Here is a 26840-nt window from a genome sequence, read left to right on the forward strand (position 1 = left end):
CCCACACTCCCCTTCCTGGGGCTCAGAGCTGACCCTGACCTGACGAGGGCTCTGGAGGGAGCAGAAGGACCCTGGCTGGGTCCTAAGGGTGAGCTGGGAGTGCCCTCCAGCCTAGGAGAGTCCTCCCAATTCCCTGGGTCTCCTCCCCCCTCTACGTGGTTCCTCTCATCCGGGGCTCCCGTGAGTGCAAAGGTCCCCATCCCAGGCTCTCTCATTCCCAAACACAGCTTCTCTTCCCCTCTAGAGCCAGGCTGGCCGCTACTTCCCCGAGAACCATCCTAGGAGGCATGGGTTGTACCAGTGCTGTCTGGGCATCATTGAGTGTGACATGTCCACAAGAGAGGTCCAGGGCATACAGGACGAAGATGGAGCTATGGATAGGAGGAGGAGGAGAGAGACAGTGGCTGGAGGTGAGGCAGAGGAGACTCAGGGATGGAGAACGCTTCCAGAAGGGGGTGGCCATCTAGAGGGCTGGGCAGTGACCCCCAGCTTTAGGCACAGGGAAGTCACTGGAATGTGTGAAATGGAGAGGCAGAAGTCAGACAGCTGAGCATGAAGATGGGGACAGTGGAGGCAGGACCTGCTGGTCACTTCTTGGAGAAGTCTGGGTGTGAAGAAAAGGAGAGAAACACAGCAAGAGCTGGGTGGGGCAGCGAAGACAGGAAAGACTTTTAGGATAGAAGAAACTGTGGCTTGTTTATCTGCCAGGATGGTGTTGGGGAGCGGGGCCACAAGGAGACAGAAGGTTTGAGTGAGAGAGTGAGGGATGGAGCAAGGTCCCAGGGGAGGCCAGATGGGAAGGGGGCAAGCACAGCAGGGCCGGTAATTCAATCATTCCATGTTAAAATACATTTTCATTTAGTGCTCCCGGGGAAGGACCTGGGGTGGCCAGCCGAGGGGGTTGGGAGGAAGATTCTGGAAGTCACACATCCACTACCTGCCCTCCCCTTCTCCCCATACCTCTATACGGGCAGATCTAGAGGGGAAGAAATACCATCAGGGGCCTGTCTGGCCTGGGGCACTGGCCCCAAGACCCCAGAGGGGTGGTTCAGATGATGTCCAGAGCTCTCTGCGGAGTCCAGCTGCCCTTCCCACTGTGGGGAGTGGGGAATTAGGAGCTAACGGCACGGTGCACCTGGAGCCCCGGTGGGCACCTTTTTTCCCTGAAACCCTGGACGGAACTTTTCTCCCCTCCTCCATGATGCCCCTCAGGGACCCAGCCCTCTGCCAGCACCAGGGGATGTGGCCTGCTAGCTTCAGCTCCTCTGGCACTTCCTGGGAAGGGGCCAGGGCCAGCATCTGCACTAAGGGCCCCTTAGGTTTAGAACTTAAATTTTCTCAGCTCTGCAGCCTCCTTACACAATCCCTGTCTGATAACATAATACTCACAATAACCTGAGAGAAAGGCATTTCTTTTTACACTAAAGGATGTGGAGGTGGAAACTAGACCCCCATAGTAGGCTCATACCAAAATCCATGCTCCTGCTGTTTGCCGCCTCCCTCCCAGGCACCCGCAGGTGGCTTTGGCCACAGTGGCCCCCTGGCACCCAGCCCCTCCTGTGCCCCCCTCTGGGATGCCCTGAGACCACGCCCAGCAAGGTGGGGGGACTTCTTCAGGCCAGGAGGCTGAGCCTGTCCTGGGAAGATGAGACATCAGGGGTCTCTGGCTTCTGCCCAGGGCAAGTTCCCTGATGCGTAGGAGCTGCTGACTGAAGACTGGAAAGTGAAATGGGAAGAAAATTTTCCTAGGAAAGAGCTGCTAAATGTGCTCAAAAGGAGATAGAACTGAAAAAAAAAAAAAAAAAAATACCCTCCAGGGATTTAGCCACCTTGGGTCCTTTCTGGAACAAAGTAAGGAGGAAGAGGGGGATAGACAGTCAGACGAGCTGCTTGGCTCTGTCATCCCAGCACCTAGCATCTCACGAGCCCTGAGCTCTGAGCAGGCTGGTCCTGCTTCGGGAGGTGAGGAGGACCTGATGGTCCTTGCCCCAAGTGCCCCTGCCTCCTGCTCTAAAGAGGCATGGACAGAGCTAGAAGAGACCATCCCTGAAAGAGGATATCAGCATTGCTGCCCCCCTGAGGGATCTTGGGTCGTGCCCAGGGCAGCCAAAGACCTGAGCCAGCTGAGCCCTGACGGGCAGGGGCAGGTGTGGGGACAGCATGCCAGGCACCAGTGTGGAGGCTCCCCCTCTGGGGTGTTTGGTTGCTGACCAGGCTCAGGGGAGGCTGAGCTCTCCCGCAGAAGCAAGAATCGCCACAACGCATACCTGAGGATAAGGGGGAGCAAGGCAGGACTGGGCAGGGGAAAGAGCTAGAGATTCAGCAGGAAGGACAGGTGCTAACCTGCCCAAGCCTACAGGAGAGATATGCCCACAGCAGCTCCAAGGGAGGACACTTCAGGTGCCCTGCACTTGCCCCAGCGGATCTGGCCTCAGCCTCCCTTGGATGTCATTCTGGTGTCCTTGCTCACAGCATGGTCCGTGATCTTCTGGACACAACCTCAATCCTGCCTGGAGGACATCACCTCTATAGGCTGCAGGCCCAGCCCTCCTGTCTGGGGTCTGCAGCTGTGCCCCTACAGAAGTTCCCTGCTGCATGGTGATGGCCCCTGCTCTGTAGATAGTTAGAAGCATCTGGGGGAAGCCCTGTTGTGGGGGAGCCCTTCCTGGGGGAGAGCCTTGCTCGGGGGGAGCCCAGCTGGTGGGGGCCTGCTAGGGGGTGCCCTGCTCTACAGAGCCCCAGGTAACCCAACAGGACAATAGAGGCATACTGCATAGTTCACCTTGAATCGAAACATACCGGTGTCTGCATCTTTCTTTGAAATGCTTCAGAAATAAGATGGATGGATGGATGGATGGATGAAAGGCTAGAGGGACAGATGGGTGATAAAGTAAGTGCAGTAAAATGTTAGAGCAGAACTGCAGTGGTAGGGATTTGGGTGTTCACTGTAAAATTCTTTCAGCTTTTTTCAGTTTGAAAATGCTTATAATAAAATTTTGGGGATAACAGCCCTGAATGTGAAGCCAGGTGTAGGGAAAGGCAATTTTCTGCAGGGTAGGCTGTCTGGGCAGCTCAAGATGCCCTCAGGAGGCCCCTGTCCATCTAGAAAAGTGTATAGTTTGGGGTTTTTACCCTTTGTTCAATCCCTACACTGGAAGGAAACAACACACTTCTGTCATTAGCAGAGTCTCTCTCTGGCAATGAATTTGTGGATAAGTGCCATGTGTATTTTGAAAAGTCCCAGGTAGTTCTAAGATGTCCCTATGTGAGCCTGGGGAGCATGCTGGACTTTGCAAACCAGATGATGTAGCTTCCTGGCAACCTTGGTGTTTCTCTGTTGTCCGTGCCCTCTCTCAGCAGATTTGGGGCTGAGGAGTTCTGAGCACACGTGGTCAGGGTTTAAGAAGGTGCCATAGTCCCTAGGGCTGAAATGGCTGGTCAGTGGTAGTTGACAAGAGCTCTACTGTCTTGCTGTGATCACTAGTATGGTGTAGGACAGTGTTTCTGTGACCAGTAGTGTGGTTAAGCAGAAGCCATTCAGTCCCTGGGCCGCCCTCCGGAGCAGATCTGGGACTGCAGGGCACCCTGGTTTGACCTGTGCCCAGAGTCAGTATGGATAGGAGTCCCCTGTGAGTGGGTCTGGCAGCAGGCTTCCAGCCAGGTGTCTGCAAGCCCAGAACCTGGCCAGAGGCCAACCCAGACTTAGCATGTGAGGGTCCTCTCTGGGCTCCTTCTAGGATGGTCTGGCTTCTCCCAGTACTAGAAGCCATCCTTGTCTCTGGGGCGTAGTCAGAAAGGTGACTGGGATGTGCTCCAGAGAAGCCAGGAGAACTGACTGGTGGGCATGTGAAGGAGGAAAATCCAAGGGACACCCTGCAGTCATAGCTGTGGGGGGGATCCCAGAGGCTCTTCTTTCCTGTGATGTCATTGGGGACAGGACCTCTATGGTGTTCCACATGATGTTATGGGGTGGCCTCCATGTAATGTCACAAGGTCAGGTCATAAAGTCATTCTATGTGATGTCATCATGGGATGGGACTTCCATGGCATTCCACATGATGTCATGGGCTGGCCTCCATGTAATGTCACAATGTCAGGTCATAAAGTCAATCTATGTGATGTCAGCAGGGACAGGGCCTCCATGGCATTCCACATGATACCACATGGGGGGAGGGGAGCCAGAGTCCCCATGGCATTCCATGAGCTATCTTTAGGAGTGGTGCTTTATCACCTTCCAGCAAATCATTTTAGGTGATGTCACTAGGCCCTCCAGAATTTTGCATTTCCTGTGATAGCACTGTGGGCAGGGTCACCACGGCATTCAGGCATTGTGCGTGATGTCACTGAGACTGGAGTCTGAGCCACTGTGGCACACTAAGTAATGTCCTTGGGGGAAAGACCTTCCTGACATTCCCTGGGTGTTCCTGGGGCAGAGCCTCCAGGGAGCAGGGCCTCCAGACCCTAACATTCTGTGATGTCATTGGGGTGCAGAATTTAGGAACTGGTCCCCAACCTGAACTCCCCCTTCTGAAAGTATGAAGCAAACCATTGAGCACAAGCCCTGCCCTGTTTTCCAGCCAGTCTTGCCCTTGTCTGTGTAGCCTCCTGCTCCCCTAGGCAGGGCTAAATGTTCCCCCAATGCTCTGCCCGCCTTCAGTGGTAGCACTGAGCACCTGCACTACAACTCAGTAAATGTGCAGGTGAATTTCTCCTGCCTGCTGACCCAGAAGCGTCCCTGGAGTAGTGCCAAGTCTTATCTCCCCCGTCTTCCCTCCCTCCTGGTGCCTAGAAAGTGCTCCACAAGTGTGCCAGGAGAAGGTGTTAGAGTAGGCCAACTGACTTAACAAACAGCCCCCAAGTCTTCAATGGCTTAGTAAGAGCAAAGTTGATTTCTCACTCATGCAAGGTGCAGTGTGGCTGTTCCTTAAGTCACCTCTCCTCCGAGCAACAACTCCAGGATCCAGGCCCCTTCCCATGGGTGGTTCCGCCATCCTCCTCTGGGTTCTCTGCATCCAGCCAGCTGACAAACAGAAAGCGCGAAGGATCACAGGACCAGTACTAGAGGCAGATCTAGAAGTGACATGCACTGCTTCCACCACATTCTGCTGGCCAGAGCCAGCCACTAGATACAAGTGCTGGGAAATGTAGGGCTGCTGTGCTCCAAGAAGAGGACCAGGCTGGGAGCAGCCACTACCGGCCACAGTGAATGACAGACAAAGAATGGGCCTCTCGCCTGAGGACTGGCCTGTGCCTCCTTACATAAGCTCATGCCCCTTCTCCTGCCCTCTTAGATCACGCCGGGCAGCAAGGCAGCCCAGTCCCAGCTCAGTCAAGGTGATCTCGTGGTGGCCATTGACGGTGTCAACACAGACACCATGACCCACCTGGAGGCCCAGAACAAGATCAAGTCCGCCAGCTACAACCTGAGCCTCACCCTGCAGAAGTAAGTGGCAGCTCTCTGGAGCCGCGAGGGTTGGGAGGGCTTTGTCGGGGGTGGGGGGGCATCTGGGGGCCAAGGGAGGGACTGTCCAGTAGCAATCATGTGGGCCAGCCCTGTGCTAAAGGATGTGCAGGGAGGTGAGTGCAGCCTCTGTACCAGAATAAGGACCAACCCTGCTGTCGGTGCCTAGAGGTAGCCATTACTGCCTCACTTGACAGGTCATTGCCTTAGTCATCTAGCACTGCTCCAACAGAAATACCACAAGTGGATGGTTTTAACAAAGAGAAATTTATTCTCTCACAGCCCAGTAGGTTACAAGTCCAAATTCAGGGCATCAGGTCCAGGGGATTGCTTTCTCTGTCGGCTCTGGAGGAAGGTCTGTGTCATCAATTTTCTCTTGGTCTGGGAGCTTCTCTGTGCAGGAATCTCAGGTCCAAAGGACGCGCTCTGCTCCCGGCACTGCTTTCTTGGTGGTGTGAGGTTCCCATGTGTCTCTGCTCGCTTCTCTCTTTTATATCTCAAAAGAGATTGCATCAAGACACTATCTAATCTTGTCAACCTCATCAGTATAACCTCATCACAATGATAGAATTTACAACACATGAGGAGATCACATATAACCTCATCATAGTGATAGAGTTTACAACACATAAGGAAATCACATCAGATTACACAATCATACAATACTGGGAGTCACGACCCAGCCAAGCTGACAGATATTTTTGGGGTACACAATTCAATCCATGACAACAGGTGAGAGTCAGGATGAGCCAGGGGCTGCACCCATGGTGAGGGGTCAGTTGGGGCCTGGAAGCCAGGCTTTCTGACTCCAAAGCCCATATCCTGCCTTCCGCTATCACCAGGTAACTTCCCAAGAAGGAAGCACAGGTCCATGGGTGCAGACCCAAGGACTCCACGGCATTGTCGTCTCCACCAGGGCCAGGCCTAGTGCCTTCCAGGGAGGAACCTGGCCATGGGAGTGGACATGGGCCTAGGCCCTCAGACTTTGTTGCCCAGCTCTCACTTGCTCCCCTCACCAGCCCCACCCAGGTAGGGGAGCTCCTGGCCCCAGAGGCCACTGTCCTCACTTGGTCCCATTTCTGGCTTCTCCAGGTCGAAGCGCCCCATTCCCGTATCCACGACAGCGCCCCAGGTCCAGTCCCCTCTGCCGGTGATTCCCCACCAGAAGGTAGGTGCTGACTGTCAGCAGGCCGCAGGGTCTGCTCTCAGCCGTGCTCCTGGCCTGCCTGGCCCAGCCCCTTGGCTGGCCCAACTGGTGCATCTGCCCTGCCTGCCTCCTGCCCCTGCCATGGCTGACCATGGGAGGTGAGGAGGGCCCTCAAGGACAGGGTGTTTGAGTCCCCCAGGAAAACACTGAGTCGGGGGTCCTGCCTGGGTCCTACCATCACTCTCAGGCCTCATGACTGGGCTGATGGGAAACCAGCTTGGGCAGCAATGTTCTCAGGAGACAGTCATCCTCACAGCAAGGAAGGACAAGCATCCAGAAGGCTCTGACCCTCATCTGCCACAGCCACAGGGAGTGGTTGTGGTATGAAGGGCATGGAAAGCTAGAGGCCCAGCCTGAGCTAGCCATCTCGGGGGGGATCCCAGGAGTGCAGGAGCCTTCTCACCTGAGGGTTTTCTCCTCCACCACACGATCTCTCCCTCTGGTTTCCATTTCCCCACCTGCCCCTCCATGCTTTCTTCCCAGGCCCCAGCAAGGACACATCCAATGCACGTCCCATTGGCCCCATGAGCAGTGCTGATGGTGGCCACAGAGGCAGGCACAGGGAAGGAGGTGGAGCCCTGGCTGCTAGACCTCACTACTGCACCCCACTCTGGCCAAGCAGCCCAACCCTGCTTGGGAGGTCCCCCCACGGCCACTGCCTGTGTGACCACAGAGTGACTTGGTCTCTGAGTGGGGTAGCGTTGGGCCATGGGTGAGTGGAGAGATGGGAGGAGAGATACATGGGTCTCTGCGGGCCACAGCCTGGGCAGACAGACTTCACGGAGGGAAGGAGAGGTTGACTTTGGGTTTGGGGCAGGTAACATTTTGGGGAACAGGGCAGAAGGCTGCTTGGGAGACACTGCAGAAGTGGACCAAGGGAACCAAATGCCAGCCCAGCTACTTCTGTAGCATCCCCTCCACCCCACCTGTTCACAGTCAGCCCAGGGGCCCAGGATGCATAGGTTCCCCAAGGGAGGGGAGCCAAATCTTGGGGCCCGTCATTGGCTATGTGAGGGCATCTCAGAGGGGCTCAGCAGACATAGGATGGAGGTGACATCCCACCACCCCCTGAGCCTCACACCCACCTTCCTCTGGCCCCACAGGCAGACTCAGCTTAGCTTTCTACGTGGGGCTTTGCTTTTTGCCCAGGTGGATACCAGCCAGGGGCCCAGAAGCTGGTGCTGCCCTCACTCCTCTCTACGAAGCCCTTCTTTTCCAGGTGCCCGTCTGGCCCCTCTCAGCTCTGTGCAGGGGCTCCAGGGTATAGGGGGTGTGGCTGCTGGGCGCTGACACTAACACCTCTATTTCAGGTATCCATGTCTCTAACACTGTCTTCTCTCTCCCCTGCATGGTGCTGCCCTGTGCCAGGACCCCGCTCTGGACATGAACGGCAGTGTGGCGGTGCCCAGCCCCAGCCCCGAGGCACAGGCCGGCCCAGGCAGCCCGGGCACAGCAGAGCTCAGGCAGACCCTGAGCTCCTCATTCTCCCAGACCTCCCCTCCATGGGGCAGCCTGGGGGCCAAGACCAGCCCCGAGGGCCCGAAAGTCCCACACGGCTCGAGACAGCCAAGGCAGTATAACAACCCCATTGGCCTGTACTCGGCAGAGACACTGAGAGAGATGGCTCAGATGTATCAGCTGAGCCTCCGAGGGAAGGCCTCAGGTGCTGGACTCCCAGGAGGGTAGGTAATGGGCATTCAGCTCTCCACAGTGCTCGTGGCAACCTGGGTCCTTGGTGCTTGGCGGAGGCCTGGTCTGGGGGTCAGAGCTAGGAGCTGGCCTCATCCAGCCACCCCCAAGCCCATGAGGCAGTGCAAGCTGACAGCAATGAGAGCCGTGGTCCCTTCTTAGCACACGCTGTGAGCGGGCCCATCATTGCTTCACTCAGCCACTCTCAGGGTAACGTGTCAGATTTTGCAAATGAGGAAACTGAGGCTCAGAGAAGGTTAAGTTGTGATCCAGCTGTCCAGCTATTAAGTGGCCAAGCCAGAATTTGAATGCAGAAGACTCTAACTCTCAAAACTGACATACCAGGCCACCCCTCAGGACAGGACAGCATAGCCTGCTGTCCCCAGGAGCTACGGGGAAGGGGACATACTGGTCCTTGCCCTCTGGGAGGCCTGAGGCAGAAACAGGGAAGAACCAGAGAGGTAGGAGCTTTCAGTTCTCTACAGCTGGCAGTGGTCTGGGAAGGCTGCCTGGAAGAAGAGCCCCTGAGTTGGGTATGGAGAGTTAGGAGAGGAGAGCAAGTTGCAAGACTGATCCTGGCCAAGCAGGGGCAGCAAAGAAGCAGATCCCCAAGGAGAAGGGGGCAGTGGAGGAGACGAGCAGCCCACCCCACCCCCACCTTGCCATCTAGCTGGGGACTCTGTGAGCACGGGAGTTAAAAGAACATGGAGCAGGGAGTCGTGCCAGGGCTGAGGGAAGGGGAGGCCCCTCACCCTGAGCACATCTCCAAGCCCTTCCCACTCGGTATCTCATTTTAACCTCCACAATAGCCTGGGCCATCATATAATCGTCTCTGTTCTCCAGAGTCCGAACAGGCAGAGTTAAGGCACTAAAGCATGGTGGAGGGGTTCAGGTTCCTTGTCTGTATAACGGGCAGAATCGCTTTGTCCACATCACAGGTTACTATAAACATTCAGTGAGTCAATGAGACAGGTAAGGCACTGAGCTCTGCGTCTGGCACCTACCTGGCATCATCATTGCCAAGATTGAAGCCTGGGTCATTCTAGCCCAACACATACCCTTCCCTCTGCCATAGCTGCAGAAGGCACCTGCCCCAGGCCCCAGCTCCCCTAGTTCTCCCAGCTCTTTGTGGGATCCAGAGTGAAGCTGGTCTCTGGCACGCCATGGCCTGAGCATCTGGGCTCCTGACTTCCTGGACCCAAGGTGGCAGAGCCTTGTAATCCCCACCCCCACTGTCTTCCCCAGGCCATAAAGGGCTTTTGCCAGGAAACTCAGGGGATGCAGAACCAAAATGGCCTTCTTTGATGGGCTGGAAGCCCTTCCTTCTCCTCTGGGAGAATGGCCCTGGGAAGGGAGGACTTCCTGGGTGGCCTGGGACCCCCACGGGGCCCACCTGCAGTAATGGTAATGTCTCCCCTCACTGAGCCCTCGCCCCAAGCTGGGGGCCGGCTAAGCAGTTCAGAAGCTTCATTTCACACAACTCTCTCCAAAACTTCAGAGACAGGCATTATGTCCCCCACTTAACAGCTGGGAAACAGAAGCTCAGAGAGCTTGAGTAACTTGTCCAAGGTCACACAGCTGGCACCTGGGGTCTGCCTGACTCCACCCTGCATTGAGACAGGGATCTACGAAACTGTGTGGGGAAGTCCCATGATTCCAAGGTGCCCTCCTGTTGGTGTGAGGTTTCCCAAAACAAGCGTGTAAATTATTACTTGACACTCATAACAGCAGAATCCAACAGTCCCCTCCAAGGGAAGGGGTGCTCCACCTCAAGTGAAAGCTGGTGGCTGCTGAATATGGCCTGTCTTGCAGCAATGCCGGTCTCTGACCCAGCTAGTCCAGCACAGCCTCTGCTGGCTGAGGCCACCTCCTTAGCTAAGTGATATGAGTCGTCAGGGTCGAAGGCAACAGGGTCAGCAAATGCTAATTGCCCTATCCGTCCACTGCACACTTACCCCACGCTGAGGGCTTTACACTCTGGATCCCATTTGGTCTGCGCTGTCATCTCAATTTTAGGAATGAGAAAACTGAGGCTGAGATGGGGGTGGGGGTGTGACACGCCCAGAGTCACAACCCTAAAAAGAGGCAGTGTCAGGATTTGAACTCTGTTCTGTCTGGCTCCAGAGAGAAGCACCTTCCCCTACGTTTTCCTCTGGGCATCTTACAACTTGTATCCTCGTGGGATGAGTGGAGAAGAGCAGATGGGGTGGAAGGGCAGTCAGGCCTGAGCATCCCTGCTACCTCCTTCTCCCCCATCCTCTCTGGGCTGGCATTGCTCGGGCCAGTTGGTGCAAGGGCCCCGGGGCAGGTCTTGCATCTTTGGCTCACCCTCCCTGAGACCTTAGCGCTGGCTCCTCCCTAAGTTGTGGCTGCTGCAAGCATCCTAGCCTCTAGGTCCTGGGACTGAAGCTGAGCAGGGGACAGGAATCAGTGCCAACCTGGGTGCCTGGTTAGAAGGAGCTGGCTCCCCTTGGAAGGGCAGACACAGGCCCTGAGGACAACACTGCCCTCTGCGGGGGGCACTGGGCTTGTCAGGGCAAGAGCTGACCCTGCAGCTGTCAGCACTGGCCAAAAATGGAGACAGAATGGAAGCTCTGTGCCTGCCTGGCCCTTTCCTAATATAGCTCCACGAACAGCTATTTCCAGCCTGGGAGGACAGAGGGAATTTTATCAGCTCTGAGACAGTGGCAGGCCGAGGGCTCAGCAGGGCCACTGCAAGGCTATCTGGAGCTGGTGACCCCCTGGCATTGCCCTGGCTCCCCAGGGTCCTGGCTGAGATATGGTGGGCAGATCTGGGAAGATGGCAGTGTTTGGGGGCACAGCTGCCACCTTCCACACTCCCTCCCCCTTGGGGTTCTTACAGGGCGACAGGTACTCTCAGGATGCTCACTCTTAGATAATAGTGTGGGGTAGGGGACCCCGATCCTTCTTGTCGCGTCTAAGCTGGGCTGCCTCTGTGGGGTACTTTCCTGAGGCCAGCCTGAACCACTCCTCTAGCCTCCCCGACTCCTGCAGTTCTGCCTTACTGCCCCACCACAGGGAGAGATAGTCCTGGAGCTATGGGTAAGCCCCACACCCAACTCCCACTAAGGGGGACAGAACCACTGGAGCTGGCCCCCATTAAACAGGGGCTAAATCGAGAGCTGCTTCTGGCCAGGAGGCACCTGGCCCTTGGCCCTTCCCTTCGCAGCCACAGCTGATCCTGTGTGCATCCCAGCTTCCTCCCTGGTGTCTGCAGCCAGGTTGGGTGGGTGGGGGGAGCTTCACGTATATAGCGGGAGTGCCAATGGAGATGGACAAGCAAACCTTCTGCCCCAAAAAGCTGAGGGTGTTGGAGGCCCCTGAGGGGGACATGTTGCTGTGGTCAGCATCTCTGACCCAAACTGAGGCTCCCAAGGCCAAGGCCTGCCTCCAAGGGCTGCACCCTCCCTCACCTCTGGTCCTCATCCAGAGCCAGCTGCAGCTGGCTCTGCCTCCACCGTGGTCAGTCTGAGCGCGACCCAACACTCCCACCCCAGCAAGTTCTCACTCTGATTGCTCCATCTTTCTTTGCACTTTCTTTCTCCCCCAGGTGGTAGCCAACTCTCCAGCCAAGTTAGTATCAAGAAAGCATGTGCCTGCGCCCGCCGGCTTATCCGAGCATGCGCCTGTGTATATCGCGTGTGGACAGCGTGAGCCTGTGTTGGCATGTGTCCATGTGTGTGCATATGTGAGTGGGGTGCATAGTGTCCCTGATGAGCCTGCATGTGGGGGAAGCTGCCAGTCTGGAGTGGAGGCATTTGGGGAGGGCGGCAGGCTCCTTCTGACGGGCCAGCCGTTTAGTTCCCAATGTCGTGCTGCATCTGCTTAAGACTGCAGGCTGGCTTTGATGGGTAGTGGGTGGAGCGCCGTGTTGAAACCGTGTTCTGGGTGCACCTGGAGAACATTTTTGCCTGGGCGGGACCCTCCGAAAAGACTGCCCCTGATGTTGCGAGGGTCGCCGCTGGCGGCCGCACCTCTCCCTGGACCATACAGCCAGCTAGATTGGAGCCTGAGCCCTGCTCGGAAGAAGAAGGCGCACTCACGGAAGCAGCTGAGGAGCAGAGACCGGGCCACCGAGGCGGTGGCCGGTGCCACGAACCCCAGCCCGTTCATGGAGGAGCCTCCGCTCAGAATCCCTGTGGGGGCGCCCAGTGGGGCTGCTTCTCGCCTTTGGGGCGCTCTGGACTTAGCTTGGGTTTCCAGCTGCCTCTCGCGCGTGGCCAGCTCCTGTCGCCTCGGCCCCCCTCCCGCACCTTACTTCCCCAGCCCTTTCTGCTTCCCGGCTGTGTGTGTGGCGAGAGATCGCTCGATGCCTGGCGCCCCCTGCTGCCCCTAGGCGGTAGCTCAGGCTGAGCCTAGGACTGCAGGGCGCCCGGGAGAGATGGGCAAGAAACACCTTTTTCAAGGGTTTTGGGCGGCGGTCGAGGATTTCTCCTGACCAGACCAGCCTGGCCCCCAGTCAGAGGGACTTGGGGAGCCCACTTGGGAGTCAGGGCTTCAGCTTTGGGAGATCTCTCACACCCACCAACAGCAGTCCTTACCCAGACCTTCCATGTAACCACCCCCGTGGCCATTTTCTCTATCCTCCTCCTCCCCACCTTCCTCCCATCCCGCTCCTCACACACCCCTCCCCCCAGCGCCGACTACCAGGAACGCTTCAACCCCAGCGCTCTGAAGGACTCGGCCCTGTCGACCCACAAGCCCATTGAGGTGAAGGGACTGGGAGGCAAGGCCACCATCATCCACGCGCAGTACAACACACCCATCAGCATGTACTCCCAGGATGCCATCATGGACGCCATCGCTGGGCAGGCCCAGGCCCAGGGCAGTGACTTCAGTGGGTAAGCGCCTCCCCTCCTGCGCATGGGTCACCGCCTTTCGCAACACAGCGGGGCCGCATCACCAGAGGAGGCCACCGCGCGCCACTGCATCTTTAGGCATCGGACCAGCTTTCTCTCCCCTGTGGAGGGCCTTGCGGTGCTCAGGCCCTTGGAGGGGAGCCAGCCTTCGCAGGGCCTTCCGGAACATGGTTGTTCTCTCTTCAGAATCTACTGCAAGATCAGCTTTAGGAGAAGGCTGGAGAAACCTTCTTGGAGAAGGCTCCATGAGGGGGGTTGGTTTAGAAAGAAACTTCTAGAATCCTGTTAACAAGGGACACCCTCTGGATATCCCCCCAGCCTTCTCATAGCTAAGCTGTTCTTTGGGGGTAAATTGCTGCATTCTCCCAGCGATGAGAGTCGATTCAAATACATGATTGGGTTTTTCATTTGGGAAGGTGCCTCCAGACAAACCATTCAAAGTATTGATGGCAGTCGACTCCATTGCAGAGCTTGGGACGCACCCAGGCCTGAGCACCTCTCTCCTCCTGTTAGCCCTAAGGAAGTCCACTCTCACGCAGGAGGATTTAGGACATCCTCTGTTCCTGGGATTTGCCCATTAGCTAATGAAACTTAAGAGTTGAGTGAGGAGAGAGTTGGCCGAAAATTGTAGATGAAATTGCTGATAATGCAAACCTTAACGGGGACATGTGTGTGTGTCTTTCTGTCTTCTGTCTGTCTCTCAATATCTCTCTCATTCCCTCCTTCTTTTCCTCTCTCTTATTCTGTCTCTCTCACACATGCATAGAGTCCCTTTTTTCTAGTTGGGAATACCATTGGTATTGACTTTCAGAATGGGCTGATTATTTCTTTGGGCAACATCTTATCCCTAGGTCAGTATTCCCAACAACTCAAGGCAAGAAGTCTTAAAATGATGTTTATGCATTTTTTTCCTGAAGTTAGGAAAAAATGTATGTTGTAAGAGGAAGGGAGGGATTAAAAAGTCCCAGAGAACTCCTATAGTTCTTGGCCTTTCCAGAACCCAGTCCTTGTGGCCATGATGTGCATGCACATTATTAGGGTCAGGCTCCAGTGAGGCCAAAGGTGAGCCTTGGTGTGGACTTTCAAGGCTTTCCTGGTCCTAGGGAGCTGGAGGAGCCCTGGTGGCACAGTGGTTAAGAGCTTGGCGCTAACCAAAGGCTCAGCAATTCGGATCCACTAGCCGCTCCTTTGAAACCCTGTGGGGCAGTTCTGCTCTGTCCTGTAAGGTCGCTATGAATCGGAATCGGCAGTACTTCATTTGGGCCACCAGAGGGCAGTGATCGCTTGCCCTGGAGCAAGATAAAAACCATTGCCATCCAGTCGATTTCCGACTCATAGCAATCCTATAGCAGTGGGTCTCAAACCTGGCTCAAGGTTGCAGCTCTTTACAGAACATCAGATGAAGATTTATTTAATTCCATCATTCAAAGCAGAAAATATAATCATACAAGTTTAAAGACACAACCATTAGCGCATGGTACCCAGAAAAACAAGGCTGCCTGGCTAAGCCCAAGAGCTAACAGGATTTCCTATTAACATTTATCTGTCACTTGTGTCCTTGGTGTGCGCTCAGCAGTAGTAACAGTCACCTGAGGGAAGCTGAGTGGAAAGTAATGGAAGAAGTGCTCTTCGCTAACTTTATTTTTTCCGCATCTTGGGAAAAGATTGCTATCACTTGGCGCCACTGATTTTTGGAACACAAAGCACCACTGTTCTAATCCAGGCTTCCAGGGAGCCTTTCCCATCTCCCTCTTCTCCTCTGCCCTCCCCTCCCCTCGCGTGCCTGGGAAGCAGCATCCTTTCCCATTCTTTTTAACTCGGGCCCCGTGGTACCGGCGAGTCAGGAGCGCTGCTTCCGTTTCTACTGTTAATGTCCTCGGTTCCTTCCTCACTGACCAGTTTCTTTTTGTCTCTCTCTTCCTCCTTTATCCACCTTTACTCCTATAACTCATTTCTGATACTCACCCTGCTCTCTTGTGTGCGCGCTGCCCCTCTGCCCTCCCATGACGGACATGCACCCATTGCTGGGTTTTCCTCTGCTTGGCAGGGCATCGCCGCTGGCGTAAGTAGACCCCATGGTGTCTGTCCCATTGTCTGTCTGTCTGGTTGCTATATGGCATGTGGGGTTGGTGGGATATGTATGAGAACCAGTGGTCAGTGGCTCTGTCCACGTTCTTCCTCACACCAACCTCACAGCCAAATGGCCTCCCCTGCAGCCTATACAAGCAAGGACTTGTCTTTTGGGGTTGGCGCCAAATACTGTTTCTACAGCCACAGAAATCACAGAGTAATGACACTCACACTGTCCCCCTCCCCCCCACTCCCAAGGCTGGGGGTGTGTTGTGTGTTCTCCTTGCCATGCTTTGTGGAGGCTCCCCCCACCTTTCCTATCTGCAATGAGAAACCATAGAGCTGGATGTCAGAATCCATCCTGGGCCCTTCTTCAGGGGCAGAGGGTGGCAAGTGGGCCTCTTGGAGGCTACTCCCCAGAATCCCCATGGGAGAGGAATCTATAGAAGCCAGCACCCATCGGGACCACCCATGGGCAGTGCACAGAGGGGACCTTGATGTCGTAGAGACTGTAGAGTATGTCCTGTGGAGTGGAGAGCAGACTGGAAATGGCTCCAGAGAGAGGCCTCTAACCCAGGGTCACGGGACACAGGGCCTGTGTCATCCTCTCTCTATACATTCTTTCTGAGCATAGCAGTTCCTTTCTCTGACTGCAGTCTCTGTCGCGGCGATGGCAGGAGCTCCTGGTCTCTGCCCAGTGTGGTGGGAAGCAAAGCCAACCATGTAGAGTCCCTAGGGCCTCCCTCCTGGCAGCCTTCTTGCCCTTGGAGCTCAGGAAGGAGAAGGGGAGCTCTTCATGGGCACGTTCCAGAAAATGGCAGCAAACATATTCCATCTACTTTCTGGACCTCAAAGCTCTGTGTGGCCAGGCTCCAGGGCAGGGCCTGAACTAGGAACCTCACCTTCTCTCTCCCGTGGCACAAATCCACACTTCCTCCCTCTCTCAACTTCTAGAGGGCCAGGAGTCAGGACCTGGTGTCCTGGTGTGCCTTCCTATTGCCCTTCTCACCCAAGGACTTCAGCAGGCCCAGCCTCTGCTTTGGGAACCCTTGAGACTGCTCCCTATGCCAGAAATGGCTGCCCCCGGAGAAATCCCACGCTCTCCTTTGTTTCCTGGGCAGCCCCAGGCCCCTCCCTGGCTGGACCCTAGAAGGATCTGCTGGTCTCCTCCGTTTTCACCCAACCCCAGGCTGCTAGTTCCTGTAGCTCTCTGGGCCAGGGCAGAGCCTTCAGGGAAGTAGGGGCAATTCAACCCAACCGTGATCTTTCTCCACCTCTGCTCTCATGGCCCACCCTGAGCCAGGCACAAGGGACCAATCCTGAGAATCTAGTTCCATGGGAGACTAGGCCAATTCTGTCCAGCTCCTTGGAGAGAGGATGGAGGACATGGTACTGGAAAGATCCCTCTCCTAGCCAACTAGCCCTTAGGGGAGGGTAGAGGCAGGCATTGAGGCAGGCAGGGGTGCTACGCAGGGTGAGCATCAGGGCTGGGCCATGTCTCCCCGTCTGTGTAAGGCCCTGGTAGGCAGGAATGGCCTTCCTGAGTCCTCATGACTAAGGAGGGCCTGGTGGAAAGGACGCTGGGCTCAGGGCCGGGAAGCCTGGGTTCTAGCATAACGGGACCCCTGCGGCTGTAACCTGAAGCTAGTCAGCTGGCCTCTCTGAACCTCAGTTTCAGCATCTGTATGAAGAAAGGGTTGGGCCACTGGGGAGGCATCTGTTGCTACTGTGGGCTTTGCCTCAGCCTGCCCTGACCTCTGGGGGATGGGGGGCCGGCAGCCTGGATCCGCAGCCCTCCCTAGCCGGTCGAAGGGACACCTGCGAAATTTTGGTCATTTATTGCCCTGCAGTCCAGAATGGGCTGGGAGGCACTGGACCCAAGGGGCTCTGGGGTCCCTTCCAGCTCTGATCTAGGATTTGTTCATTCAACCAAGAGTTCCTGAGACCCTGAGAGTCGAAGGGAAGGTCTCTAGGTCTCCCTGAAAAGGCTGTGTTGCCCTGGGCAGAGCACCAGTGCCCCTCCCTGCAGCTCCCCTCCCAGCATTCCCAGGTCAGGAACCCCAGTGCCAGGGCCGGCAGTGCCAGGGCCAGAGTGGGCCTTACTGCCTTGTTTCTCACGCCTCCTCCCTGCCAACGCTGCCTGTTCTCAGCTGAGCTGGAGCCCCCAGCCCTCCTCTGGGCTAGTCATGGCATTAGTGCTCCCTGACTGGATCCAAAGGTGTGAGGAAGGCCGGGGTTTCAGGCCTGAGGAGATCTCTGAGTCCCCCTGTCCCCACCCAGCCCCAGATACACAGCCTGCTCAGGAAGGTTGAAATTACAAGAGGACCATCTCTACCACCTTCTTCCTTAAAGAGGATCCAGCACCCCTCCCCCAGGGCGGGGGGCCCAGGCCTGAAAGGAGTTAGCATGGGTGGGGGGATGGGAAGGCTCTCGGCTCCTGACCCTCATGAATGAGAGGATTCACTGCCTCGCTGTGACCGCCTAGAGCACCGAGGACCCAGGCAAGCTGTCGCAGGCTCTCAGAGAGCAGAGGGAAAAGAGCCTGCTGGGGAGAGACCACAGGGGCCGGGCCAAAGGGAAGGAGGAGGGGGACATGCTGGGGGGGAGGTAGGGAGTTGGTTCCAGCCTAGCCCCCTCTGATGGCCTCTTTCTGCACTGCAGGAGCCTTCCTGTTAAAGACCTGGCTGTGGACAGTGCCTCTCCCGTGTACCAGGCTGTGATCAAGAACCAGAACAAGCCGGAAGAAGAGGCTGACGAGTGGGCCCGCCGCTCCTCTAACCTGCAGTCTCGTTCCTTCCGCATCCTGGCCCAGATGACAGGAACAGAGTATAGTAAGTGAGGGCCATGGGGTAAGGGCAGAGCAGGAGACGCCAAGGGCCCTGAGGGCTTCTGGACCCTACTCCACGGTCCACAGAAGCCAGGAACCAAGCCTCCAGCCCCTAAAGATACTGGGCCCTGATGGATGGTTAGCAGCCTGCAGGGCTCCTCTGGGCCCCCTCAGCACCCCTAAGGGCTAGCTGTCCTTCTACTCTCCTCCTTGGCTTCCGTCATGGGCGAGCAGGCTTTCCATGCTTCTTCCAAGTGCAGTGACTGCTCTGGGCTGGGATGAGAGGACTTCCCAGGCCATGCCTGGGACTGCTGCTTCCCCACTGCCCAGTTCCCCTGATGTCTCCTTTCCCCACTGGCCCTCCACCCAGCACCTGGAGCCCTTCCCTTCCACCTTTCTGGAGGAGCAACATTAACTGTGCCCTGGGGACTCAGTGCCCACAGAGCTCCAGGGAGTTTTCCTTCTTGTGCTCCCTATGACTACCCCTGACCCAGCTCCTTTCTCTCCGCAGTGCGAGACCCGGACGAAGAAGCTCTGCGAAGGTCAAGGTAGGTGCCTGGACTCAGGCTCAGAGGTCTCGCCCTTCTTAACCCCATTCCCTCCCCAGGCAGCCCCTTGTTCACATGACCCATGGAAGGAACCTCTCAAGTTCATGCATTTGGAAACCCCTGGCTCCCAAAGGCCTCCAGCAGATGCTGGCTTGGGGCAGCCATTCTGGGTCATTGAGGTGGGGGCCTGCAGCTGAGTCTCTATCCCCCCAGGTCCCAAGCCACAGGAGTGAGGACTCTGGGCTTCCCTGGCTCTGTCCATGGCTCCGTCCCTGGGCAGGGGACAGGGCTGCTTTGGCCTCCACTGGGCTGTTGAGAATGAGGGCACTTGTCCCTGTGAGGGCACCAGGCACGTGGGGCCACATGAGCACCTGACCTCCGGGCTCACGTGTCCAGTGGTGTCAGTTCTTACAGCAGAGCAGCTGCTGCAAGGAAGGACAAGCCCTGGGCACAAGGAGGGGCTCACACAGGGCCAGGTGTCTCAGGAGCATGGACACCTGGCAGTGGCAGGTCTGAGTCACACCCATTACCCCACTGCCTGCGGCATGTTGGGTACTCATGACCCTGGCCAGGAGGCAGGACACTTCCCTGAAACCTGCTAGGGCCTTCCGTGGCAAGGCGTGGGGCTCGGTGCGATTGTGTTTACACTTCCCAGCAGCAAATATGTCTTCTGTGTGCTCTTCCAGGGAGAGTTTGCCTTGGGCCAGCGCATCCTGTGACGGCCTTTGTGCCTGGGGCCGGGCCTCAGAGGCCGTTACCCACCTGGGCCAATCTTTCGGCACCTGTTAACCAGAGTGCAGTGGCCACTGGACTGCATGGAGAGTAGGACTCTGGGGTCAACTTGGAGTTGATGTGGTTTTTATGTTGAACCGATATTTTTGCTAATCAAGTTCCTCCCACTTCTGGGCTGAGGCCCCCAAACCTAAAGCGGAGTACTCCTAGGCCTGCTGATGATGGCGCTCTGGCCAGTGACTCTCCTTAACCCTTCGGTGCCTGCAGTGTGTCTACATAGAGGCTGAAAGGCAGCAGTGTTTCATTTAGCTCAGAAGTTACTATCTAGCTATTTTAAGTGTGACTGAGATGCCCACCCCTCTCCTCCTGGGCCCCTCTGCCCTTCCTGCTATGTCTGCATGTGTCCTGTGCTCTGCTCCAAACCACCCACACAGATGCTCCAGTGAGCAATGTAGACCTGACCAAAGATTCGGTAGCGGGAAGGCTTCACATCACACACCCTACAGCCAGTACAAAATCCTCCCAGGCCCCTTCCATTGGGAAGCCAGCTGGCAACCTTTCCTCTCCCTTCCGCCGGACACAGAAGCCTCCTTTCTGGCCCCTGCCTCCCCCTTCTGCACTGCTTCCGGTTCTTCCAAGTTCCCCTCCCCTCCCATTTGCACGGCCAGCCATTCGGCTCAGCCACAGCTTCGACTCTCAGCTTGCACCCCATTAGCCAGGCACGCTGTACAAGGGGGAGGGGTGCTGGTGACGGTGGTGACAGTGGACTTTTGTGTTGTTGTTGTAAAGATATATATAACACAACATTTGCCAATTCATTGTTTTTCATGTGTACAATTTAGTAATATCAGTTACATTAATCTTATCGTTCAACACTCACCGGTAATTGTTACCAGATTTCCCATCACCCTAAGCAGAAACTCGCTTACTTCCTAAACAATGACTCCTTGTCTTCCCTACCTTCACGCCCCTGGTAACCCACTAATAAAACTTTGGTCTCTATCCCCTTGCCTAGTCTAGATATTTCATGTAAGTGAGATATATGATCTTTTTTGTGGTTGACATTTCACTCAGCATGTATTTCAAGGTTGATCCATGTTGTAGCACGTATCAGGACTTCATTTCTCTTTATGGCAGGTAACACTCCATTGCATGTATGTACCTCATTTTGTTTATACGTTCGTCTGTTGCTGGACGTTTCAGGTTGTTTCTACCTTTTGACTATTGTGGACAGTGCGGCTATGAAAATTGGTACATGAGTCTATTCGTGTCACTGCTTTCAAGTCTCTTGGATATATACCTAGGAGTGGAATTGCTGAGTCATATGGTAGCTCTATGTTTAACTTTCTGAGGGATCTCCACAGTGTTTCCCACAGCAGCTGTGCCATTTTGCATTCCCACCAGCAAGGGGTAAGGGTTCCAGTTTCTCCACATCCCCGCCAACATATGTTGTTTTCCGTCTTTTTTCTCTTAGCCCTCCTAGTAGGAGTTACAGTGAACATTTGTCTTTTATATTTCCCCTGGAATATGTGTAGGCTGTGCAAATATTCTCTCCCCAAAGCATGAGTGAGGAGAACACAAAAGACAGTACTAAAGGTGGTCCCCAACCTCATCCTTGGCCTCTGCTGTCCCTTGTTTTAGAAGCCTCTCTTGGGGCTTGTTCTGCCTGGTCATGTAGATGTGGGGGGTAGGGTTATACCTCCCCTCTGGATACCGTCCCCGCACCAGCTTGAAAAATCAGTTGCAGTTCTCAGTGCCTCTACTCCAGCTACCATAGAGTTTAATTTTCGGGAAATCCGGAAAGAGAACACACAGAGAAGCTTCAGACAGCTTCTTCCCTCAGCCCCAGACCCCCAGCCCTGAGAAAGTGGCTTCCCTCAGCAGGCACTGTACCCCGTCAACCCCTCCCTCTGAGTCTCTGCCCTGCAGGGCAGGCACTGGGGCACCCAGCAAGCCTCTGCCCAGGACTGGAGGGGCTTACAGCCCCTCTTGCTATCTCCGTTCTTGACTTTAATTTCTGGAAGACTGTCCTTATGGTCACAGCCTCCAAAAATGCCCACCCTCCCCATGGCCACAGGAGGAGGGCAGATGTTTTGATTTCTTCTTCCTGCTGGTGCACGGTAAGAAGGCTGGCATGACGCCGTGTGTTGTCAGGCACGCTGTACCAGGCGGAGCTTGTACCTGGAGGACAGGTGTAAGTCCACAAGTTGGAGGGACTCTGCAGACTCTCTCCTCACCTCCCTGACAGCTCTGCCTCTGAGGCCCACCCCCTGCTCAGAGTTCTAGGGCAGCCCACAGTCCTCCCGTCTCAACCCTGACTCCAAAGCTCTGACAGTGCTTCAGGTGTCTGGTCGCAAGTAGCTTCCCTAGGAGGCTCCAGTGCCCTCCTGCCACTAGCCCAAGGCAAAGTCCAGTCTCCAGGGAATCTGTCATTAGGGCCCCTGAATAGCCCAGGCACCACTCATGAACTTGACTCCGTCCCAGGAAAGACCTCAGGACCTTAGGACATATCCGTCTAGCTGCCTTAAACACTAGCCTCCTGTCTGCTTCCACCTGAGGGGCTTCCTAGGACCTCCTCTAGTACCTGCAGGTGATGCCGTGGATACCCAGCTTCCATCTGAACTAGCCAAGTGCAAATAGTGCCTCCAGCCCAATGCTGAATGCGGAACCCCGGAGAAGCCACACAGCTCGCTCTGACTTGGGGCAGGCATCCCAGGACCAGGGGCCCAGAAGGCCAGTCCACATGTGGCAGTCATGGTGGGCAAGTCTGCTTCTGGGGCAGGGCTTGAATTTAGAGGCAGCTGGACCCCACTCCTTGGGCGTAACCATCCTGGAGGACCCCAGTGTGGAACCCAGACACCACCTGTCCCATCTTGTGGCTCAGCTGTCTGCAGGTGTAGTCTCTGTGTTTGCCTGCTGCCCCCCTGGGTAAAGAACTCTGCATCTCTCCTGTTTATAAGCACTAAGGAACAGTTTTGATTTTTCTGGAGATTTCATAGAGCCGTTGAAGGTGAGGGTTGCATCGCACACCCCACAGTAAAAACCCTCCCACTACCTTCTCCGTTGTGTAGCTGGCAGGGATTCTTTGTTCTGCCTCCCCCTTCTGATGGAGCACCAGAACTCCCGCTTCCTCTTCCTCCCTCCCACAGGTGCCCTCGGCATTTCAATGTCCTCCTCCCTCTCTGTGCGCAGGTACTGAGCCCTACCCCAGCCCCAGCCACGACGCTCACACGGCAGGCCTTCATGGTGCTGGCGAAGCACAGGTCCTTCCTTTAACAGGACCCTCATGAGAACGCAGTGGGCAGCGATCAGTCACAAAAGCTCCTCCGTTTAGTGGACGATCCTCCGTGGTGTTCTGCCGCCCTCTGTTGTTGTTATTGTTGGTTGCTGTGGGGTCGGCACGATTCACGGCGCCCCATGTACAACAGAAGGAAACACTGCCCAGTCCAGCACCATCTTCACAATCGGTGGTACGCTCAAGACCATTGTTGGGGCCACTGTGTAGTCTGAGTGCCTTCCAACCTCGGAGGAGCCCTGGTGGCGCAGTCGTTAAGAGCTAGACTGCTAACCAAAAAGGTCGGCAGTTCAAATCCACCAGCTGTTCCTTGGAAACCCTATGGGGCAGTTCTACTCTGTCCTGTAGGGTTGCTATGAGTGAGGATCGACTTGACGGCAACGGGTTTGGTTTTTGGTTTCCACCCTAGGGAGCTCATCTTCCAGCACTATATCAGACAGTGTTCTGTTGTGATCCATAGGGTTTTCATTGGCTGTATATTAGAAGTAGATTGCCAGGCCTTGCTTCCCAGTCTTAGTCTGAATGTTCCGCTGAAACCTGTCCACTATGGGTGACTCTACTGGTATTTGAAATACTAGTGGCATAGCTTCTAGCAACACACAAACCACCACAGTAGGACAGACTGACAGACGGTTGGTGTTCTGCCACCCCAGCAAGTTGAAACTCCAACTGGAGTGGTTGGGACCCCCAGAGTGTCTCATCTTCTGAGCAGCCCTCACGGGCAACCCGGTGTCTCTCCTACCTTCTCTTTTGCCTGCTCTTCTCTCTATTCTGTCCCTCCCATTCCGTTTCTTTTTGTTCATTCTTCTCCTGCTCCTTTCTTGGGTTAGCTGTGAATTTCTTAGCAGCTCCAAGTAGAGTAGGCTCCCTGGGCTTGCTGATTCCCCGTGACTGTCCCCTGACCCTGTTCAGTGGACACAGATGACAGACTCTGCGGCCCCACCACGCGCTGTGGTGGAAGCAGTGATTGACACACTAGCAGACAGTGTCAGATTTCTACCCTCTGTGTCCTCAGTGGTCGCCATGGGGAGGTCATGGTCATTTCTGTTGGTGCTGCCGTCAGCGGGTTGAGCATTCCCTGCCATGAGGCCTCTCTTCATGCCATCTTTACCCATTTTCCCTGCCCTCAGAGAGGCAGGAATGTGGCAAGGGAAGACAACGCCCAGCACTTAGATCATAGCTTGGCCACTGACCCTCTGTGTGGCTTCAGACCATCCATGTGGTGAGTCTGGGCCTCAGTTTCTTCCTGCTACAGGGGAATGCTGGGCTAGAGCTGTGCTTTTCAAATATGTTAGCAGTGGGCCCTTTTCGTCAAGCAGACTCTTACACAGGGACACCGTATGCAGAGCTCTGGGTGTGGAGCAGGAGTCTGTAAGGCAGTGCAGATGCTGGAGGGGGCACAGGGAGCCAGCAGCGCATCTCGCCTCCTGATGACCAGTGACTGTTAACATGCAGAAATGTACGACCAGCACTACTGTATCCTCTGATTTCTAAAGACCTAAAGCTGATCTAAGGCGCCCTGGTGACACCATGGTTAAGCCAAAGGTTGGCAGTTTGAACCCACTATGCGTTCTGTGGGAGAAAGATGTGGCAGCCTGCTTCCTTAAAGATTTACAGCCTTGGAAACCCTATGGGCAGTTCTACTCTGCCCTGTAGGGTCGCTGTGAGTCAGAATCGACTCAATGGCAATGGGTTAAAGCTGTTCCTCCTAACTTTTTACATTCTGACAATTAATTTTTGTAGTTAAACTCTTTATTTTGAGGTAATTGTATATTCACATGCAATTGTAGGAAATAATACAGAGAGACCAGAGACCCCCTGTACCCTTTGCCCACTTTACTCCAACAATAACATCTTGCAAACCAATAGTCCAATATCACAACTGGGATACTGACATTGATCCAGTCAAGATACAGAATGTTCCTGTCACCACAGGGATCCCTCAAACAGGTGCCCTTTTATGCCCACAACCTCCCTCCCTGCCCCATCCCTTGAAAGCCACTAATCTGTTCTCTCTTCCTATAACTTTGTCACTGTAAGAATGTTATATAAATGGCATCACACAGTGAGTGACTTGATATGGTTGACTTTTTGCAATGAGCAGAATTTCCTAGAGAGTCCTCCAGATTGCTGAGTATATCAGTAGTCCATTCGTTCCTTTTTGTGACCGAGTAGCATTCCCCGGCATGGATAGAGCACTTTGTTTTTTTAACCGTGTCTGACACAGTGTACAGACTACACAAAATGTGCATGTGCTAGATGTGGCCCCTGGGCCACCACTTTGCACCCTCTGGTTTGGAGGCTGTCAGAGTCCCTCCCCACAAGCCTGGGGGTCCCAGGATTCTGACATCCATGCGCTGGCCTTCCCTGGGCACGCTCTCTCCTCGTGTCTGTGTTTTTGGCTGCTTCTCACCTGCTTTGTCCTGCGCCCTCAGGCTGAGCAGACTGAGGGTTGAGCCCCAGAGGCCCTGCTGGCGGAAAGTGTGGCTGTCCTGGCCCTCTGTGTCTGGGGCTGACGCCTTGCGAAGATGTGTGCGCTGGCTAGCACTGAGGATGGGCAGGCTGGAGCACTTAGTGTTTCTGGGACAGCAAAGGCTCGGCAGAGGCTGAGGAAGCCCAGGGAGGCAGCAGGTCTGTTCACCAGACCTCATCACAGGGACAGGTGGTCATCCTTCTTGGTGCCCAGCTAGAGGACAGAGACCATGTTAGGCCCACGTGCCCTTTTGGTTCAGCCCCGAGAGCCCACGGCCAAAGCAGCCCTGCCCAGCCCTAACCACACAGGCCAGGGAGAACCCGGAGCCCTGTCTTTGCCCAGCAAGTGCCACTCACTCAAGTCCAAGGCTTCAGTCCCTAGATCCTGGTCCTTCCAACTTAGGTTCTGCCCCGACTCAGGCCTGGCCACCTAGAGAGTCCCCCATGGATGGCAAGCCCTCTCCTAGCCAGCCTCCATGCCTCTGCCCAGCTGTCAGCAGGGCCATGGCAGATACCGCCCCTAACCCCTTCCTTTCTTCCTCTCTGTCTGTCTTTCTCTGTTTCTGTCTCTTTCTCTCTCTCTCTGTGCCACAGGGAAAGGTTTGAAACGGAACGTAACAGCCCACGTTTTGCCAAATTGCGCAACTGGCACCACGGCCTCTCAGCCCAAATCCTTAATGTTAAAAGCTAAAAGGCCAACCAGGATTCCCCACCCCTCAGGCGGGTCCCCCTCCCTCCCTGCCCCCACACAGACCTGTCACGTGAGCCCCACGGTGATGCTTGAGAATGTATGTGCTGGAGGCACCTGTTGATAGTCACCGCAGCGGTTCTGCGCTCCACCCGCCCGAGCAGATGGCCTAGCCTCCATGGCACCGCACCCCCCTCCCGCCCGCCCATCCTAGCCTCACCAACCCCCAGAGTCTGAGCCTCCGCTCAGCTGCACAGAGCCTTAGCCTGTAGATCAGAGAGGACATGACAGGGTTTGCTGACAACACCCCAGAGCCAAGGGAAACGGAACATACCACTGCTCACTTTCCTGTCTACCTCAGCTCCGGGAGAAGCAGCCTGGTCTACTGCCATCCTGGACCAAGTCCCATAGATCAGGGTCCTGGGAGAGCCAATGCACTGGTCCCTCTGGGGCTCAAGGCAGCGGGAAAGGGCTTTTTGCAGAGGAAGTGGAAGCCCCAGTGTAGATGGGGCAGAGCCCCCTTGCTAGGGCCTCCTGGCTGTGGCGAGACTGGCGTGTGCATTCTCCTCTCTGTAACGTGTGCTTGGCTCCACGGCTTTCTCTCCTGTACATATCAGCATGCTTATTCCGAAATAAAGAGGATTTGAAATGAACCAAACCATACCCAATTATGCTGTGCCTGTGTGTGTACCATCCAAGAGGGGCTGTGAGGGCAGCACATGGGAAGGGGGGCCAGTGCCCATGGGGCTCAGGGAGAGAGGATGGCAGGTTGAATCTGCTGGGCAGCCTTAGGCACCTGCGGGGCAGTGTGTCCGTGGAGGGCGCCCATACCAAGCAGCAACCAGCAGGCCGAGCCTGCGTTCCTCCCCCACCAGACAGCATGTCGCAAGCCCCTTGCCCAGAAAGGCTGTGCTCGTCTTCAGCCCTGGGTCCAGGCGGCAGGGGAAGGGGCCCAGACGTGTGCATTTAGA

General features: G+C 55.6%; 1 protein-coding gene across 6 annotated transcripts in view; it reads left to right on the top strand.

Moving 5' to 3' along the window:
* Positions 1 to 26840, top strand: part of LDB3 (LIM domain binding 3) — a 67933-nt gene that overhangs the window by 3858 nt on the left and 37235 nt on the right. Inside the window, exons 2-8 of one of the 6 annotated variants that reach the window (XM_004386078.3) lie at positions 5292 to 5443; positions 6554 to 6629; positions 11929 to 11951; positions 13016 to 13219; positions 17969 to 18138; positions 18646 to 18682; positions 25776 to 25872. In XM_004386078.3, coding sequence (XP_004386135.1) covers positions 5292 to 5443; positions 6554 to 6629; positions 11929 to 11951; positions 13016 to 13219; positions 17969 to 18138; positions 18646 to 18682; positions 25776 to 25872 — 759 coding nt within the window. Of the gene's footprint in view, positions 1 to 5291; positions 5444 to 6553; positions 6630 to 8036; positions 8351 to 11928; positions 11952 to 13015; positions 13220 to 17968; positions 18139 to 18645; positions 18683 to 25775; positions 25873 to 26840 lie in introns of those variants that run through there. The other 5 variants (XM_004386076.1, XM_004386074.3, XM_004386073.1 and 2 more) reach the window with 5 other exon arrangements.

This window comes from Trichechus manatus, unplaced genomic scaffold (assembly GCF_000243295.1).
Source record: "Trichechus manatus latirostris isolate Lorelei unplaced genomic scaffold, TriManLat1.0 scaffold00155, whole genome shotgun sequence".
Lineage (NCBI taxonomy): Eukaryota > Metazoa > Chordata > Mammalia > Sirenia > Trichechidae > Trichechus > Trichechus manatus.